Below are 19,425 nucleotides of genomic sequence, written 5' to 3'. Positions count from 1 at the left end.
CTTTGTGAGTGGCATTCCTGACTCCCAGGTGACCGAACCCCGACTGGACTCAGTGGAGAGACAGACCAACTCACCAGAAAGGCATCCGGACAAGGTAAGGCCCCGGGGCAAACCCCAGTCAGGTCCTACCCCAGTGGGCAGAAGAGGGGACTGATCACCCTCTTAGGGAGACTCTCCCCCTCCAGAAGCTATGCCTGACCGGAGCAGTAGTCCTAGTGCTCCAGAGCCAAAGCAGAGGAACCTCTTGCTTGGGTGGAGCAACTGTTGGGCATAGCCAATTGAAAGTTGTGCTTGATCAAGCTACTAGTTAGGAACTCCCAGGGAGTGGGAGGCATTGTGATAACCTCTGAGTGCATGTGAGAGTGAATGAGCGGCCTGATTGGCTTGCGCTTCAGGTTCGAATTTGTGACTCCATGGTCTTAGCAGCTACGGAGTCCGGAGTCCGAGTGGGTCCTAACCTGCAGTCCGAGTGGGTCCTCATACTGCTTATGGCTGAAGCAGACTCTGAGGGTTCTTTTCACTCCCTGCAAGTCCAATCCAAGTTCAGGGCTTATATGAACCAGCAAATTGCTAAGAGGCACCTAAACTCCTGAGAGGGGGGCGGTCAGGCAGACATTCTGAGAAGGGGGCATGCTCCCTTGTTTTGTCTGCATCACTTGCACAGGGCAGCCACATGGGGTGGGACCTAACCCAGAAACCCATGAGCCAGAGACCCTGTGCTCCCGCCTTGTGAGACATAACTTCCTCTGAGGAGATAATCTAACTTGACCTTGCCCCTGGGCCTCCAGGAACTCCTGGCCCAGATTCCAAACCAGCCATGGGACTGCCCATTTTGTCAGTTCACTTAGGCCCAGGATCTGAGTAATGGAGACAAGACTGTCATCCCCGTCTCAGTTCAGGGTATAGGGAGGATTGAGTACCAGGTCCCCTGTCCTTTGCCCAAAACATTAGAAGTTGTCTGAGAGTGCCTTCCCAAGACTGGGGGCCCAGATGGATCAGAGATATTGCAACAAAGCAGGTGTTATCCCTGGTCATAGAGCGAGCTGAGTGGGAGCTGTCTTGCTTTCAAGAGTGGCAGAGGCAAAGCTACTGGGGATACTACCCACTAGGTCAGAGAAGGTCTCATAATATCAGGCCATAGACAAGATCCACAGAAAGACACCAGGGGTTCGCCCAAGTCTAAATCCATGGTTGTAGACTGTGTGATCAAAGATTTCAAAAAGGGATTTTCTGAAGATTATGGTATAAAACTAACCTGATCTTTCATCACGTCCTTTGCTATTACCCCTGTGGGGGCAAAGGAAATAGACCTCTAGATGCTAAGACCATCCTGAGTTGCCACCAGGCCTGTGGGGAAAAGGAGTTCATAGCTAGTATTCATCCAATTTAGGCCAAGTGTTTAGCCTCAGAGCCTCAGCATAGTCAGTTTGGCTTTCTGCTGTTCATCCAATTTACCTGTTAACTGTGGCTTAGAAACTTTCCTAATATTAATAGAGGGCATGTCATAGTGAGCATCTTAGGATTTGAAAACTCAGGGCAGGGCCTGTATGCCTGGGTTTTCTTTACTTCTGTCCAGAGACAGGCAATGGGCAGGGATGATGGGAAAACAGACTACGCTGGTAAAGAGTGGTTAATTCCAGTCAGCCTGAGATTGGATGGGACATTTGACCACTAATGTCTAGCTGATCCATATAAGAGAGGGGATGCCCTCACAAAACCAAGAAGGGACAATAGGCACTAGATGCTGATCTTTTCTCTTTTTTGGATGGGAGACACATCCTCAAGGCTGGTGCATGGCTCAATAGCAACTCCTCTGACATGTGCCTTGAAGAACTGGAAAAAGTTTGACATTTAATTTTTTTTGAACAAAAGCCTGGCCACTATATAATCTGTCAGATGGAGAGTGATGGCTGTCTGAAAGCTCTCTAGCTTATAATACTATTCTTCAATTAGCCAGAAGTTAATGAGCCTTCTCCAATACTGCTCAAGGCTCCTCCTCTCCCCACTCCAGTGCCAAAGTTATATCTCTCTCTACTCCCTTTACAAGAAGTAGCAAACAGAGAATGAGGACCAAATACAGGCCCATACACCTATTTCACTTCAGGACTTAAGGCAAATAAAAACAGATTTGGGAAAATTTGCTGATGACCCAGATATATTGAGGTCTTTCAGGGTCTCATGCAGTTCTTTGAGTTAGCCTGGAAGGATGTCATGTTATTATGAAAACAGACATTGAGTATAGGTGGAAAAAATACATAGAGTCTTCAAAACTGCTCAAAGCTGGGGAAGATGAATGGAATGATGCTATAAATGCCAGAGGCAGATTAGAAGATGAATGAACAAGATTCCCCACAGGGTGTCAGGCAGTTCCTATGAGCGATCCCAATTGGTCTGCTGATGAGGGAGATAACCATAATTGGCATAGAAATCATTTTATTACTTGTATAGTTGAGGGATTAAAAGCCTCATGAGTAAAGCCCATTAAAAACTATCAGAGGTTTACTAGGGGAACAAGAGAGTCCATCAGCTTTCTTAGAAAGACTCAGAAAGGCATTGAGAAAACATACACCAAGGAACCCAGAAACAATGGTGGGCTGAATAATTCTTAAGGATAAATTCATAGCTCAATTGGTGCCAGATAAATGGAGAAAGCTCCAAAAATTGGCTTTTGGCCCTGGTCAGGACCTGGAGCACCTCCTCAGAGTAGGAACTCAAGTACGTTATAATTGGGGCCAGGAAGAATGAAAGGAGAACAAGAGGAGAGACAGAAAAGGCTGAGGCTCTAGTTATGGCACTACAGGGAGTCAACCTGGGAGTTTCAAGGTGAAAGGACTAGGGCAGAGACCTATGCCCGGAGCCTGTTTCCTCTGTGGAAAAGAGGGACCATTTAAAGGGGAATGCCGCAAGACTCAGACCACAGCACCTAGGCCATGCCCCATATGTTGGAGAGATCACAGGAAGAGCGACTGCCCCTGAAGACGAAGGTCTCTGGGGTTGACCCCTCAAGACTGATGGGACATTTCCATAATAGCCCCTATCCTTCTCACCACTCAGGAGCCCTGGGTGACTCTAAAAGAGGAAGACAGCCTATTGACTTCCTCCTGAATACGGGAGCCACTTTTCAGTCCTCCTCTCTAATCCTGGGCCCCTCCCTCATGCATCTGCCACATTAATATTTCTGGCAAGCCAGTTACAAAATTTTTTACACAACCTTTGAGCTGTGACTGGGAATCCATTTTCTTCTCTCATGACTTTCTGATTGTTCCAGAGAGTCCAACTCCTCTTTTAGAAAGAGATATTTTGTAAGAGGTTAAAGCTTCAATTCACATGGCAATGGAGGATTTCCCATCATGGTGCAGCAGAAACAAATCTGACTAGGAACCATGACATTGCAGGTTCAATCCATGGCTTTGCTCAGTGGGTTGGGGATCCAGCACTCAGGTGAGCTGTGGTATAGATTACAGATGTGGCTCAGATCCCAAGTTGCTGTGGCTGTGGCATAGGCTGGCGGCTTCAGCTATGATTGAACCCCTGGCCTGGGAACCTCCATATGCTGTGGGTGCGGCCCTTAAAAAAAAAAAAAAAAAAGGCACAGGGCAATGGAGCCTACTCAAGGTTTATGGCTGCCTTCAATGGAAGTATATATTGACCCAGAAGTCTGAGCCATAGGAGGAAACATAGGAAGAGCAAAGGATACTCAACTGATGGAAATAAGTCTTAAAGACCAGAATTTCTTTCTTTGCCAAAAGCAGTATCATCTGAGACCCAAGGCATGACAGGCACTTATCCCAATTATAGGAAGCATAAGAGAACAGATTATTAACTGAATGTATCAGCCCTTGTAACACTCCTATATTGGGAGTGCAAAAACTTAACAGGGATTGGCTCCTCGTACAAGACCTTTGTCTAATAAATGAGACACTGGTCCCATTACATCCAGTGGTGTCCAATCCCTACACTCTTCTTTCCCAAATTCCAGAAACAGCAGCATGGGTTACTGTATTTGATTTAAAAGACGCCTTTATTTTGCATTTCCTTGACTAAGGCTTTGCATATATAAATTCTTAAAATATGGGAGATAACTAACTGGCCAGAATTAATTTTAGGTTCAAGTAAACTGGGAAATATTCAGTACTAAATTAATATCTGAAATTAGAATTGAAGTTTGCTGATCTAATTAACACATACATGTCATTACAGCTGTCAACATTAGGTATAATATCTTATTGTACCTAGGTTTAACAGAAGTCAAATGAGACACTGAGACATCAGTTACTAAACAGAAACTAAAGGTATTTAGAATGATTAATCGATATGATCAGTGACACCCTGAGATGGTCTCTACAAGAAAAACATGTGTTTTTGGAAATTATAAAGGACAGTCCATGGTTGCTTTAGAAAAGCAGAATATATAGAAGAAATGAGGAATGGAATTTCATTTTATTAAGGCAAAAGAAAGATTGTCTTTAGCTGATTGTTCTGGTTGGAAAATAAGGGACAGACTAATATGGACACAGAAAGTGATACGAGGCATGTGGGAAGTGGACACTGAGAAGAGAATTTTGTGCATGGTGGGGACTGTTTAGAATATATGTAAGTTAACTTGAAAAGTAAGTTGATGCCATAAATCATGCTCCTCAAAAGGACATAAGGTAGCTTTCAATTACATGCTGACCAAGGCATACAAATATTTCATAACCAGCCAGAGAAATCAGAAAAATCATACAAGTTACCTGTGCTATTTTAAAATCTAAATGTTGTATTCCTGATTGTTCACAGAATGTGTCGAATTCCCTGCTAGATCTTCAACAATAGATTCATGAGATGTCCTATCCAGCTCCAGCTTTTGCAGCTGCCCAGTGGAACTAGCTGATCTTCTCCTCCTGGTGAAAATATTTCTTCACCATATTCATTGTGATCTTGATCCTTTTATTCAGACCCTGTATAATTAATTATATGAAGTATTTCTCACTTCATTACATCCTGATTAAAAGCTATCAACCTTAAAATGTTGATAGAAGGGGTACCCAAAGCAATGTATCAAAGCCCACTTGACTGTCCCATGAGTGGAGACCTAACTGCTTTCCCTAATGACCTCCCCCTCCCTTTTTTTGTGTTTTCTAGGGCCACACCTGCAGCATATGTAGGTTCCCAGGCTAGGGGTCCAATCAGAGCTGTAGCTGCCAAGTCTATGCCACAGCCACAGCAACGCGGGATCCGAGCAGCGTCTGCAACCTACACCACAGCTCATGGCAACGCTGGATCCTTAACCCACTGAGCAAGGCCAAGGATCGAATCTGCAACCTCATGGTTCTTAGTCGGATTCATTAACCACTGTGCCACATCGAGAACTCCCCTAACGATGCCCCTTTTCAGCAGGAAGAAGTCAGAGTGGTCATCGCCCCTTTCCCCCACAGTTACAGTCTCCAACTTGGGGCAGAGGGATTGAGGCAGAATATTAATTCAGGTAGTCAGTGTACATGGGCTTCGATACATTCTTTGATGCGGCTATTGATTAGCATTTGTAAATTAAGGGTCGTATAGCAACCCCAACTGCTATAAAGGTTACAGGTATTACCCCATGGATCCATCACACCAGAATCAAGAAGGCTGCATCTGCTGCTGACAAAGACACCTGGGAGGCTGTACAGCACCTTGAGAATCCCCTCAAGGTTAAGTTCCAGGGACTCCCTTTGCCATCATCAGAGAGAGCTAAGCCCTGCTCTGGCCACCACTGGAAGCTGGCCAGTCTACGCACGGTAGAAGCCTGAGGAATTCCATGTGAGACTTAACTTGAACACGTTCTGGTTGGGGACGTTAGCCATTGAAATCACCCTAACCCTTGTACTTGAAGTTGGGAATCGGAAGAGGGCCCTAGGTTGCTTATTTGTGTGGTGTATCTTCTGACTCCCGGTACAATAGGAGTTCCCCTCATCCCTGGTTAACAAACATAATGAGGGGGCTCTTCACCTTAATAATAGCCTATATGACCAACAAAAAGATCCAAGTTCCCCCACCCATGGAGTTCAACAGTGTTTCAAATGTCAAAATTGGTATACAAGACTGATTGTTGGGCATGATTGCATGAGAACGACCCTATAGGGGTACGAGACATTGAGGTCAAGGCTCACCCCACAACCATAGAAGACCCCATCAAGCTAGAAGGAACACTAGGTGGGTTCACCTACACATTACACACAGAGGTAAGTAACACTGCCGTCATCCACACCCTGCTCTCCAGCACCAGCATCACCATCAATCCAGTAGTCTGCTGAAAGACCTAAAACTGGAGCACGCAGAGCCATGGGGATACCCAGAACGAGGCTGGCCCATGGGGATACTTAGCATGTTAGTGGGAAAACAGCCTCTCTTTTCAAAACCGAGGGGTAAGACATTTTATCTTTAGAGGATTGTTTTGGTTTGCTGGAGTACCTCTATTAGAGAGATCAGTACTTAACCTGACTATAATGGTTCAAGAGTCTTGGAAGGCCACTGGAGCAGCCATAAAAGCCCAACAAAAACTGGACTCCTGGCGCAGGTGGCATTGCAAAACAGGAGAGGACTTATCTGCTATATTTGTTTAGATCTTTTAAAATTGGTTTTCAATTTTGTTTTGTTTGGTTTGGTTTGGTTTTTTGCTTTTTGCTTTTTAGGGCTGTAGGTGTGGCTTATGGAAGTTCCTAGGCTAGGGGTCAAGTTGGAACTTTAGCTGCCAGCCTACACCAGAGCCACAGCAATGAGGGAACTGAGCCAAGTCTTCAACTTACACCACAGCTCACAGCAATGCATGATACTTAACCCACTGAGCAAGGCCAGAGATCGAATCCGAATCCTCATGGATATTACTTTGATTTGTTACCCCTGAGTCACAACAGTAACTCCAAAATTGGTTTTCTAAGTGAATAGGTCAGATCCTATCTTTAAAGAATTTTAAGTATAATAGCAGTTGTCTGTGATGTTGTAAACACAGAATTTAGAGGTGACCTCCAGCCCTGTCTCTTCCTGTACTCCCAGGGCACTAGAAAACAATTCAACACCAACTATCCAGGCCTTAAGAGCCTTAAATGAGTTAACGACAAACAAACACAAGGGAGGGGCAGGACTGTCTTTACTCATGACTATGTGCCTAACAACTATCCTTGTATTTCAAAAGAGTTCTAGGTAGAGCCCATAGAAAAACTAGGTAAATAGCATCAATAATCCTGGTACACCTGTTAATCATTGCACAACATTTTCTGAGGCTCTCCCTGTGCATTATTTCCCTTCACCAGGGCTTCGGAGAGTATCCCACTTTCTCTGGTGTCCACACAACCTCCACAATAAAGATTACGAAAAGGTCTAAAAATATGTAAAAGAAATGAGGGTGACATTTGCTGGGCTCTTTGGGGAAGCAGGACCCAACTCCCTTCAGCTGCAAACCAGGGGATTTCCCAGGTTGCTGCTCCTCCCCACCCCCAGGGTCACTTCCTCTTCTGTTCCCCCAGAAAAGACCCTTGGACTCAGTCACCTTGGGATGGCAGCATCTTTTTATTCTACCTCTGGAGGGCAGGTTTTCTTAAGGAGTCTCTCTCTTAGCACTGACAGTCTTAGTCTATAAGTCTAATTTTTGGGTTAGACCTAAATGTAGAAGCAAGCCAAATTCTCACTATAATTGCCCAGGCCTCTATCCTATAAGTGCCTGAGGCATGAATGACAACAGAATCAGACCAGTTTGAAATCTAGTACTTAGCCTTTGTTTTCCTATACATAAAAACAAACCTTAGGAGTTCTGTTGCGGCTCAGTGGGTTAAAAACCCGACGAGTATCCATTAGAATGCGGGTTGGATCCCTGGCTTCACTCAGTGGGTAAAGGATCCTGTATTGCTGCAAGCTGCAGCATAAATCGCAGATGCAGCTTAGATCTGGCTTTGCTGTGGCTGTAGCTGTGGCTGGCAGCTGCAGATCCCATTGAACCCTTAGCCTAGGAACTTCCATATGAACGAGGTGAGTCCCTGATAAGAAAAAACAGAAACAAACTTCTAGAGTTTATTCACAAATTCACAAGGAATGATGTCCTTCAAAAAGTCTGTAAGCTCTACTGCTGTAAGCTGTGACTGCTTTATTTTTTACTGTCAGTGGTCAGTTCCTCCCAAATCAACTAGACAAAGAAAATGCAATAAACAGAAGATCTAAACAGACAGTTCTCCAAAGAAGACATACAGATGGCCGAGAAACACATGAAAGGATGTTCAACATCGCTCATTATTAGAGAGATGCAAATCAAAACCACTCTGAGGTACCACCTTACACCAGCCAGAATGGCCATCATCAAAAAGTCTACAAACAATAAGTGCTGGAGAGGGTGTGGAGTAAAAGGAACCCTAGTACACTGTTGGTGGGATTGTAAATTGGTTCAACCACTGTGGAAAGCAGTATGGAGATTCCTCAGAAAACTAAACATAGAACTACCATTTGATCCAGAAATCCCACTCCTGGGCATCTACCCAGAGAAAACCATGACTCTCAAAGACACATGTACTCCGATGTTCATTGCAGCACTATTTACAATAGCCAAGACATGGTAACAACCTAAATGTCCATCGACAGAGGAGTGGATTAAGAAGATGTGGGCCATATACACAATGGAATATTACTCATCCATTAAAAAGAACGAAATACCAGCATATTTGGCAACATGGATGGACCTAGAAACTATCATGCTAAGTGAAATCAGCCTTACAATGAGACACCAACATCAAATGCTTTCACTGACATGTGGAATCTGAAAAAAGGATAGACCAAACTTCTTTGCAGAACACATGCTGACTCACAGACATTGAAAAACTTGTGGTCTCCAGAGGAGACAGTTTGAGGGGTGGGGGATGTGCTTGGGCTGCGGGATGGGAATCCTGTGAAATCAGATTGTTATGAACATTATACAACCACAGATGTGATAAATTCATTTGCGTAATAAAATAAAAAAATTAAAAAAGTAAAATGCAATAAGTAAACCAAACATAATGGAAAAAATAAAAATCATTAAAAAAAAGAAAATGCAATAAAGAAAATTACATAAACAACAGAGGCAAGATACAGGCAAGACTTTGTTGGCACAGGGGGTTTCCAAAAAGAAACTTTTCCCTGGAGCGATTCAGGAAGCCAGAAGGTGCTCCTTCACTCTGGCTGGCTCTCTGAGCTGACCTAAGGAGGCTTCTCTGAGCTGTCCTCAGGAAGGCTCAGGAGGCCTGTCCAAAGAATCCAAAAACCCCAGAGCGTATTTCTGGGCTGTAATTGTGAACCCATGTTCTGATTCTGCCCGGTACCATTCAGTCTCCGTCCTTAGCCTTAATTGTTTGGGGCTTCTGTTTTCCCGATTTAAAAACCACAGTTTCGGGGAATTCCTGTTGTGGCTCAGTGGTTAACAAATCAATCCGACAAGGAACCATGAGGCTGTGGGTTCGATCCCTGGCCTTGCTCAATGGATTAAGGATCCGGCATTACCGTGAGCTGTGGTATGGGTTGCAGACTCGGCTTGGATCCTAAGTTGCTGTGGCTCTGGCGGAGGCCAGTGGCTACAGCTCCAATTAGACTCCTAGCCAGGGAACCACCATATACCGCGGGAGCGGCCTAGAAAAGGGAAAAAGACAAAAACAAAAAAACAAACGCACAGTTTCTGGGTTCCTAAATGCCTGGGGCTTGGTATGAAAGTCCCCCGGCATTTCTAGCGCTGATCTGAAAAGCGAACGTTGGTGCAAACTGCTTTGCTAGGGCAGAAGGCCCACGCTCCAAGCTTGGGTGCACCGCCCAGATCGGCGGAGGGGGGGGACGACATACAGAGAGTGAATCCACCCAGTCCAACCTTTGCCTTCCTACGCATCATAAGACTTCTTGGAAAATGAAACTGAAAACGGGTTGGTCCCTCTTTCTAACCTGCTCGGGCAGCGCTCGCTAAGAGACGGGTGACGGGCCTGGCGGGCAGGGTTCTGATTGGCGGCCTGGACGTGGGCTATAAATGCGGGCAGGGAGCCGAGCTCTCATTCCACCGCCAGCACCGCTCCAGTAGCGATGGCTCCCCTCGTGGCCTTGGTCCTGCTCGGGCTGCTCTCACTGTCTGGCCTGGATGCGGTCGCGCGTGAGTCCTCCTCCTCCCCTCCCTCTTCTACCAGCCCTCCCTCTCCCGCTCAAGCCATCGGGCACTCCGGGCGCTAACTCTGGGGGCACTCTGGGCACGAACGCTGGGGGTCAGGTCCCGCTCGCCAAGTTTCCCTTCCCGGCTCGGTGGACAAGCCCCGGGCTTCCTCGCTGTGGAGTCGGTGGGGTGGGCTAGGTGTGGGGGCCGGGTGCGAGTCCAGCTTGTGTGGGCTCGGCGGAGGGAACCTCTGACACGCGGGTGCCTGGTGGGAAGCGGTAGACTTTCGGGGTGCGGGTAAGCTTCAGATCGACCGAGGTGGGGGAGGGGTTCTCTTCCGCTGCTCGGAGGGACTTCAGGCTCCCTAGGCGCACCTGGAGCAGAGGACCCGCTAGCGGGTCCCAAAGCGCAGGGGTGGGGCCGGCGAATGGGTGGAGTCGCCCCCAAGTCCAGGTCTGTCAATCGGCCGGGAGCCTGAGGGTCTTGAGCTTCGTCCAGGCACCCGCCAGGTTCAGCTGCCCTTCTGTACTTTCCCCAAATATGTTTGCCATTTAATCGTGAAATGCGTCCTCGAGGCGAACAAGATGTCTTATCATCAGCACGCCACAGATGAGGAAAGGGAGGCACGAAGAGTTTTGAAGTAACTTAATTACACCGGGGACAAAGGGCAGACAGGGGAGCCAGACCGGAGCATTTGGCGGGGTTGTGTGCCCTTTGGCTGTAATCCGGGCGCTCTCCACATCCTTCTAGGGTGAGATTCTTGGGAGCAAGCTGGGCGCCATGGCCCCTGTTGCCTTTCTTCACAGAGGACTTCCTCTTTGGCTCCTTGCCTGGTTCTTTCTGAGATGAGCTGAGTCTGCTTTCAGTTTTGAGTAAGCGAAGGTTTATCAGTCAGAAGGTTTATCAGCCGTAAAACTCCAGATAGGAGTAATTAACACGCTCACCCAGGCTGTCTGTCGGGACACTGTGGATCTCCAGTACCTTCTAAATACTCCGCAGTATATCAGACCCTCAGATTTTTCTCACTCACAAAAGCCTTTGTGAAGTCGGGTTTGGTTTTGTTTTGTTTTGATCAAGAGAAAAAGGAATTTATAAGTTGTTGACAATATAAAACATAATGTGTGTCATCACTGTTATTGATATTTGGTAGTGACTATGTAAGTCTTTCAAACAAACAAGCAAGCAAACAAACAAACTGAGGAGTTCCCATGGTGACCAGGGGAAACAAATCCGACTAGGAACCATGAGGTGGTGGGTTCAATCCCTGGCCTCACTCAGTGGGTTAAGGACCCGCCGTTGCCGTGAGCTGTGGTGTAGGTCGCAGATGCAGCTGCGGCTGTGGTGTAGGCCAGCAACTGTAGCTCCAGTTCGACCCCCAGCCTGGGAACCTCCATGTGCCACAGGTGCAGCCCCAAAAGCAAAAACAAAACAAAACAAAAACAAACAACCCTCCCTCGACATTAAAACTATCTTAATTTGATAATTTCCAAAATAATCCATGCCTGGAAGATACACAAGAATGTTTCTGGAAGACATATAAGAAAGTGTAATTGGGAATGCCTGTGGGGTTGTATTTTGTGCTGTTTCCTGTGTGTGTGGATTTCATTTCACTGTGGGCATAAGTTAGTTTTTCAGTTTAGCTATAGCAACTCAGCTCTCCCAAAGTCACATAGCCAGTAGTGGCTGACCAGATTCTGCTATTGCTGCTTTCTTGGAAGAGATTATTGTGATGGTCTTGCAGAGACCTGCCTGGCGACCACAAAGAGAGAACTCCAGGCAGGATGAACATGTGTTCTCATGACTTTAGCATTTATTATGTTCTAATTACTAGAAGCTCAAAAGCAAAGAGATTTCTGATTTATCTTCATTTTTAACTATGAAAACATATCAGGGCTTCGTGGTATTTGCAGTCTAGCTCTTGGTGGGACTAGGGACCTTTTCTTTGACGATGGGGTGTCTCTAGGCAGATACATCTGGTCATTGACCAGGTACTACCCACCTCCCCACCTTCTGAACATGGAGGAAGAGATGACCTTTATAACCATGTACCCTGAATGTAGCTGTATTTAAAGGTGGGTTATTAACATGTAGAAGTGTCAGTCTGTATTTGTAGTAGCAGTAACACTTCTCTGCACTTTGGAAGAAACACTTAGACAACTGACAGTACTTTTTTCCCACATCCCCATGGAGGATCTAGTCATGCATCCCATTTTGGAGACCACTGTTCTACAGCATTATACAATATTGACAGCCTGGCAGATGACGGCAGTCAACCTTGACATGCTGATTAAGAGTGGGAATTCCATTCTCACACACTTGGCCTTAATGGAGAGTATGTTTTCTCCCATTTGCTACAGTCCTCACCCCTCCCTATTGTTCTTACCCATCCCAACTCACTCATTTAAGGTGTTTGCCAGCTCCTCTAGGCCTTTTGGTTCTGTTCCTTTGTTTTCTAGCTCATGAAATCAGGTACAAAGTCAGAGATTTGTCACATAGGCTCTGGACATGGTAAAAAGGTTGTGTTTTGTACAAACCTACTTTTTTTTTTTTTGGTCTTTTTTGCCATTTTCTTGGGCTGCTGCCACGGCATATGGAGGTTCCCAGGCTAGGGGTCGAATCGGAGCTGTAGCCACCGGCCTATGCCAGAGCCACAGCAACACAGGGTCCGAGCCGTGTCTGCAACCTACACCACAGCTCACGGCAATGCCGGATCCTTAACCCACTGAGCAAGGCCAGGGGTCGAACCCGCAACCTCATGGTTCCTAGTCGGATTCATTAACCACTGAGCCACGACGGGAACTCCAAGTACAAACCTACTTTGAGTTGACTCTCTCAGGAACCTGAGCAAGGAGGTAGTAATAACAACACCTGCCACTTACAGAACAATTGCTGTGTGCCAGGCAATGTACTAGGCACATACCGAGAGGTCTGTTGGGTGGGGATCTAGGCAAGAGGCAAAAATGAAAGGAGTAAACATAAGGAAGAAAACTGACGGGGCTGAAACAGGGCACAGTAATGTGAGTTTTTTGATGTGGCTACTCTGGAAGGTTGTGCAGTGAGAAATGAAGCATGAGAAGTAGGTGGGACCAAATCATGCAGACTCTGGAGTGAGCACGAATTCAGTGTCTGCTGAGGAGCCATGAGAAGCTCTTGGGAGCCTCACAGAAAGGTCCTTGACGATTTGGCACAGTCTCCACTGACAGAAAAAGATGTTACTAGAAATCTGCTAGAAAAAAAGCCTAAAAGGCCTGTGTAGGGGAACTGTGTGGGCAAGTTACTAAGTCAGGGTTTATCGCTCAAAACGGAGGCTGTGGAGTTCCTGCTGTGGTGCAACGGAAACGAATCCGACTAGTAACCATGAGGTTGGGAGTTCAATCCCTGGCCAAGCTCAGTGGGTTAAGGATCCGGTGTTGCCGTGAGCTGTGGTGTAGGCCAGCAGCTACACCACAGACCGGGCTCCGATCCTGCATTGCTGTGGCTGTGGTGTAAGCCAGCAGCTACAGCTCCCAATTCAACCCCTAGCCTGGCAACCTCCATATGCTGCAGTGTGTAAAAATGGAAGCTCATTTGGCCTGAAGGGAAATGGGCTGGGAGAAATGGATGGCCAAGTTTAAACACTTGGTGCCTGACCTGGCTTTAGACACAGGTAGCCCCTGGTGAAATCCTCTGGCGTTTCATCTGTCTTTCCTTGATGCTCCTCAGGTCCCCCGAAGGTTCAGGTTTACTCACGCCACCCAGCGGAAAACGGAAAGCCAAATTACCTGAACTGCTATGTATCTGGGTTCCATCCGCCCCAGATTGAAATTGACTTGCTGAAAAACGGGGAGAAGATGAAGGTGGAGCAGTCAGACCTGTCTTTCAGCAAGGACTGGTCTTTCTACCTTCTGGTCCACGCTAATTTCACTCCTAACGCTGTGGATCAGTATAGCTGCCGCGTGAAACACGTGACTCTCGATAAGCCCAAGACAGTTAAGTGGGGTGAGTTTTCAAGTTCTTTCCTTCACTGCTGCCAACCGAATCTGAGCATAGCCACAGCAGAATGCTGCTCTGACCTAAAAGCATCTGCATCCTGGGATTATCAGGGACTTTATTAAAGCTCCGACTAGTAGCACCTTCTGAGAGACCTCTGCTTGGCACAGTGCCTGAGACAGTGGTCTCCCTGCAGTGAGAGCAAGGAGCAGCAGCAGCAGCAGCAGCACTTGCGCAAGTGCACATACACTTCCAACAGTTCTTCCCTAGTGGCTTCTTTGGCTTTCCTGACAGCCTCGGGGAGAGTCAGGACCAAGGAGAGTCTCAGGGAAGCACAGGCCTTGGTCTGTAAGCCCTGCTCTCCTGGTGCCCTCCAATCCTGGACCCCTCCAGTTGTCTGGCTGGGGTGGGATCTAGGCCACCAGGCAAGGTTGGGTCCTAACAAGGCGCTCATGGTCAGGGACGGGGGGCTCTCCTGCCAGTTGTAGTATAACAGTTTCAGACACTTGTTAGTACATAGTATTTCAAAAGTAAACTTTAACTGTTTTCCTTTCTCCATTTTCTTTTGCATAGATCGAGACCACTAACCGGCATCACAGAGGTGAGTTTCTAACCTCACAGTGGTCTTTTTAAATGTCACTGTCCTGGGAACTATTATAGACAGCTCTAAGGTGCTGGCACTCACTGTCTGCAGGACATTAATCAAGGCAGCAGTTCAGCAGGCAGAGAAGAATCCCATGGGGTCACATTCCCTCCTCCTGTGGAGTGGCGTGAGGAAGGCATGTGGCCCTGGGTGTGGCACTGCCAGCGCCACTGACCCTCTAAAGGAAGGACAGAGGAGCCGCAGGGCTGCTGTGACAGGGCAGAGGCAGCATTTACCCACAGCACTCGCAAGGGTTTGCTCTTTCTTCTGCCATTGCTACACTGGGCATCTCTGGGCCTTCAAGAGGGAACCGTCCTTTCCTTTGCATGGCAATTGCTTTGTTATTCAGCCACAAGCCAGGAGCGACCTGGTTCTGTAGACGTACCGTTTCTCAGCAGTATGGGCACTATGTTTGCTTCTGGAGGCTCTCAGTCCAGTACAGGAGAGAAATGGAAACAGACTGTTGTAACTCAGTATAAAGATACTGCAGCCGATGTTTCCTGCAAGTAGCTCTAACTGCATGAAGCACGGAGGCATTCATTGGACACCTCTGCGTCTTCGTTTGGAGTTTACAGGGGGATAATCCAGCTTTTCTGGGAAATTCTACTCCACAGGGAACCTTGGCACTGAAAACCTGTTCAGATTTCCTGTTACATCCTGGGACTGGCCGATCAATGTGAGGAACATCAGAGAGTTTGGGTGCCCTTCCCAGAGAGACACAGTTTCTAAATGGTAGAGCCAGGATCTAATCTCTAATACCAGCATTCTTTCCTCTAAGGTTGTGGGAGAACCAGTGGGATAAACTAACTGGATATGCTCTCTGTAAGGGGTCTGGAAGGTGGCTTGCAGCTACTTCTTTGACCCACAGTGATTCCTACAGCACAGGTTAGATAAATTGGCGGTGCTATCTGTAATTCAAATAAAATAAATGTATTTGCTAATTACGTTTTCTCCCCTTGTTTTCAGCTTATGAAGATGCTGCATCTGGGTTGGATGAATCCAAGTTCTGATTTGTTGCTTTTTAATACTTTATGCTTTTTAATAAGCTTTTATACTTTATGCACATAAATCAGAAATCGTATTGATGTTACCACAAATGTTGTCTTCTTTGTAATTCTACCTTGGGTGTAGTCTCCATGTTTAAACTGTCTGAGCAGGTAGATGTAGAGGGGGTGCCGGTAGCCTAGAGATGTGGAGGAAAGAATTTCAGGGTTAACATCAACATCTTGGTCAAATCTGAACTCTTCAGTGTTCTCTAAATACAAAATTGGATAATAAGATAATTATGTTTAAGGTAAACCTCCAGGAGTTCCCGTCGTGGCTCAGTGGTTAACGAATCCTAGGAACCATGAGGTTTCAGGTTCGGTCCCTGGCCTTGCTCATTGGTTTAAGGATCTGGTGTTGCCATGAGCTGTGGTGTAGGTTGCAGAGGCGGCTTGTATCCCTCGTTGCTGTGGCTCTGGCATAGGCCAGCAGCTGCAGCTTCTATTCGACCCCTAGCCTGGGAACCTGCATATGCCGTGGGAGCAGCCCAAGAAATGGAAAAAAGGCAAAAAATAAATAAAAAATTTAAAAAATAAAGTAAACCTCCAGTTTGTAATTTTGGAATATCTTTTGAAAAATAATTTTCAAAATTTGGAAATTTGTTATAGTGGATGTAACATTTTGCCATATAAAATTCATACCTATCTATTATATCTGTTAGAGAGGACTTGGTTGTGCCCACTTTTATATTTTTGTTTCACTATTTAAACAATGGTAAAATTTTGTGTTCAGCTTCTCAAAGGAACAACAGCTAACTTCTCAAATGTGGGATCAGAGCATCGTAGAAAGATGAATATGGTGTAACAACTGCCTACCTAGAATTCCATATGAAAGAAAAATATCTCTCAAAAGTGACAGCAAAGAAGATATAATTAGATAAAAATTAATATTTCAGTACCTGTCAGATCCTCTCAATGATACACCTCAGGAAAAGGGAAGACCTAAGATGTGAGAAGAAACAAAGAACAAAGGAAATGTATCAATTTTGTATAAAAAGAAATCAATCTAACAATTGTAGTGATTGCCAAAGTGGTAGAAAATAAAACACAACAATAACATCAGTATAGAAAGCGTGAACAATGCTGAAGCATTCAGTGGCCTTATATTACTCAGGTTAAAGTTATAAACATTTTGGTAATTTAAATACATACATTGTATTTCCTATGCTATCCTCTCAAAAAATATAAACCGAATATTTAGTATCCAACTTGTACAGGGCACAGAGTGTTTTATTTCTTGACATAGATGGTGGCTAGAGAGATTTTACTTTGTAATTTTTAGTTAAAAATTACATTATATTCTGCACATTTTAATGTTATATGTCCCAATAAAAATAAAAATTCATATGGTATAGTGACAGATGGTTATCTCAAAAATTCAGAATAGTGACAGATGGTTATCTTAAAAGATTCAGAATAAGTGTTCAATAAAATCTCAAATACACACAATAAAAAAATCTCATAGCTGGGAAAAAAAGGTGAATTTACTTAGATTTTCTTAACACACATAAATAGACACATACATATTAATAAAGATATATTGCAGGTGTTTTACAGGGAAAATAAGAAATAAGATAAGGATGCCCACTGCTACTTCTGAGGGATATTATACTAGATGTCCCAGCAACAAATGAAGACAGGGAAAAAAGGTAAAAAGAATAAGGATTTGAAGAGAAGAAACAAAATTTTATTATTTTGATGTCATATGAATATTAACTACATAGAAAAATCAATAAGATCTAAAAGATAAATTATTAGGATTAATAAGAGAATTTAATAAATTTGCTGAACACAAAAATCAGCATATAAAAGTTAAATGTATTTCCTTGTACAGGTAAGAAACAACATACATAGTACTTATATATATGTAAATAAATATGCTATATATATTCAAATATACAGTGTTTGAATATATATATGCACATTTAAATATATATAGTATTTAAATACAGATGCATACACTGATATAAAACAAATCAAGATCTTAATGGAAAAGTTGTAAAAATCATGATGTTTCATTGAAAGAAATTAAGACTAAAAAAATGGGGAGAGAGAATATGTTTATGAATAGGAATTTTAATATCCTAACTATATCATTTCTTCCCAACTTGATTTATAGATTTAATGTAATTATTTAAACATTTTAATAGTTTTTCATGAAATTTGACAAGCTGACCCTAAAAGATGGAAGAGGGTTAATGGAGAGAGAATGACAAAGACACTCCTGAAGAATAATATATAATATATAAGTGAGGGATTTATAGTAAAACAGGAAGAAATTGGTCTAGGAATGGATAAAGACCAATGGAACAGACTAGAGCCTAGAAACAAACTCATGCACATACAGAAACTTGACACACAAGACATTTCAGATCAACAGTAAAAGGAAGAACTTTTGACAAAAATGGTGCTGAGACAAAGAATCAGTATGTCAGGGAAAAACAGGCCCCTACTTCACACTGTGCACAAAAAGTTCCAGTGGAAAAGGACTTAGTGAAAATAAAAAATTTAAACATAGGAACAAATGTAAAACCATTTTTTATGACCTCAAAATAGAAGCCACAAATTACATGCATAAAGCAAAAGACTGATTAATCTCATTAGAATTTAGGACTACATTAAAATTAGAGACCCCACGAAGAAAATAAAAAGGGACTTCCCATCATGGCACAACAGAAACAAATCCAACTAGGAACCATGAGGTTGTGGGTTTGATCCCTGGCCTCGCTCAGTGAGTTAAAGATCTGGCGTTGCTGAGAGCTATGGCTTAGGTTGCAGATGCTGCTTGGATCCTGTGTTGCTGTGGCTGTGGTGTAAGCCAGCAGCTGTAGCTCCAATTAGACCCCTAACCTGGGAACCCTCCTCATGCCGTGGGTGTGGCCCTAAAAAAAGTAAAAAAAAAAAAAAAAAGTCAAGCCGCAGATTAACATATACACCACACCTATTGGTATCTAGACTATATCCAACATTACAAACCATTAAGAAAAAGGCAATACCCCTTTTGAAGAAAAAATGTAGGCAAAATAGTTGAATAGTCACTTTACCAAAAAATACACTCACACAAACAGACACCCCCCCCCACATATATACATATATGATGCTTGCCATACTGCAAATTAAAACTCATCACATCAGATTGGCAAAAGCTTTACAAATATGGATAGCTAAGTACTGGCAAAGACATACCCCTGATGAGAACTCATACTGCCGGTAGAAGCATAAACTGACAAAACAACTTTGTAAAACTAGAGTATTATGAAGTAAAATTAAAGATGCACATGCCCTATCACCCAGAAATTCTACTAGAGAAACTCTTGTACACTTGCTGCAATAGATGTGAAAGAAAATGTTTACTGCAATACTGTTTCTAATAGTAAACAACTGGAAACAATCTAAAATTGGATAAATAAGATGTATTCAGACAATGGAATGCTACCCGGCTGAAAATGAACAAACTATAGTTATAAAAATTAATATAGATGAATCACAAAAAAATAGAGTGAAAAAAATCCCAGCAAGTCCCTCCCCCCAAGATAAATACAGTGACTCTATTTTATAAAAATTTAAACAGTAGCCAAAACTGAATAGTATTATTTGGGCATATATTTATAGGAAAATAAAGAAAAACAAGGGAATGGTAGAAACTTTCAGAATGGTAGTTA

The 19,425-nt window shown here is 44.2% G+C and overlaps 1 protein-coding gene across 2 annotated transcripts; it reads left to right on the top strand.

The window, feature by feature from the left end:
- Positions 1-9,965: 9,965 nt before the first annotated feature.
- Positions 9,966-15,817, top strand: LOC125119469 (beta-2-microglobulin). 2 transcript variants are annotated; one of them, XM_047766476.1, is made up of 4 exons: positions 9,966-10,111; positions 13,811-14,086; positions 14,651-14,678; positions 15,687-15,817. In XM_047766476.1, the coding sequence occupies exons 1-3, from the start codon at positions 10,045-10,047 to the stop codon at positions 14,662-14,664; spliced, it is 357 nt and encodes a 118-aa protein (XP_047622432.1). In that variant the 5' UTR covers positions 9,966-10,044; the 3' UTR covers positions 14,665-14,678; positions 15,687-15,817. The 2 variants fall into 2 exon arrangements, with proteins under 2 accessions (XP_047622432.1, XP_047622433.1); XM_047766477.1 differs by lacking the exon at positions 15,687-15,817 and adding an exon at positions 15,335-15,664.
- The last annotated feature ends 3,608 nt before the right edge of the window (positions 15,818-19,425 follow it).

This window comes from Phacochoerus africanus, chromosome 2, assembly GCF_016906955.1.
Source record: "Phacochoerus africanus isolate WHEZ1 chromosome 2, ROS_Pafr_v1, whole genome shotgun sequence".
Classification (NCBI taxonomy): Eukaryota; Metazoa; Chordata; class Mammalia; order Artiodactyla; family Suidae; genus Phacochoerus; species Phacochoerus africanus.
Note: the sequence above shows the minus strand (reverse complement) of the source record. Positions and strands in the feature narration are given on the sequence as shown.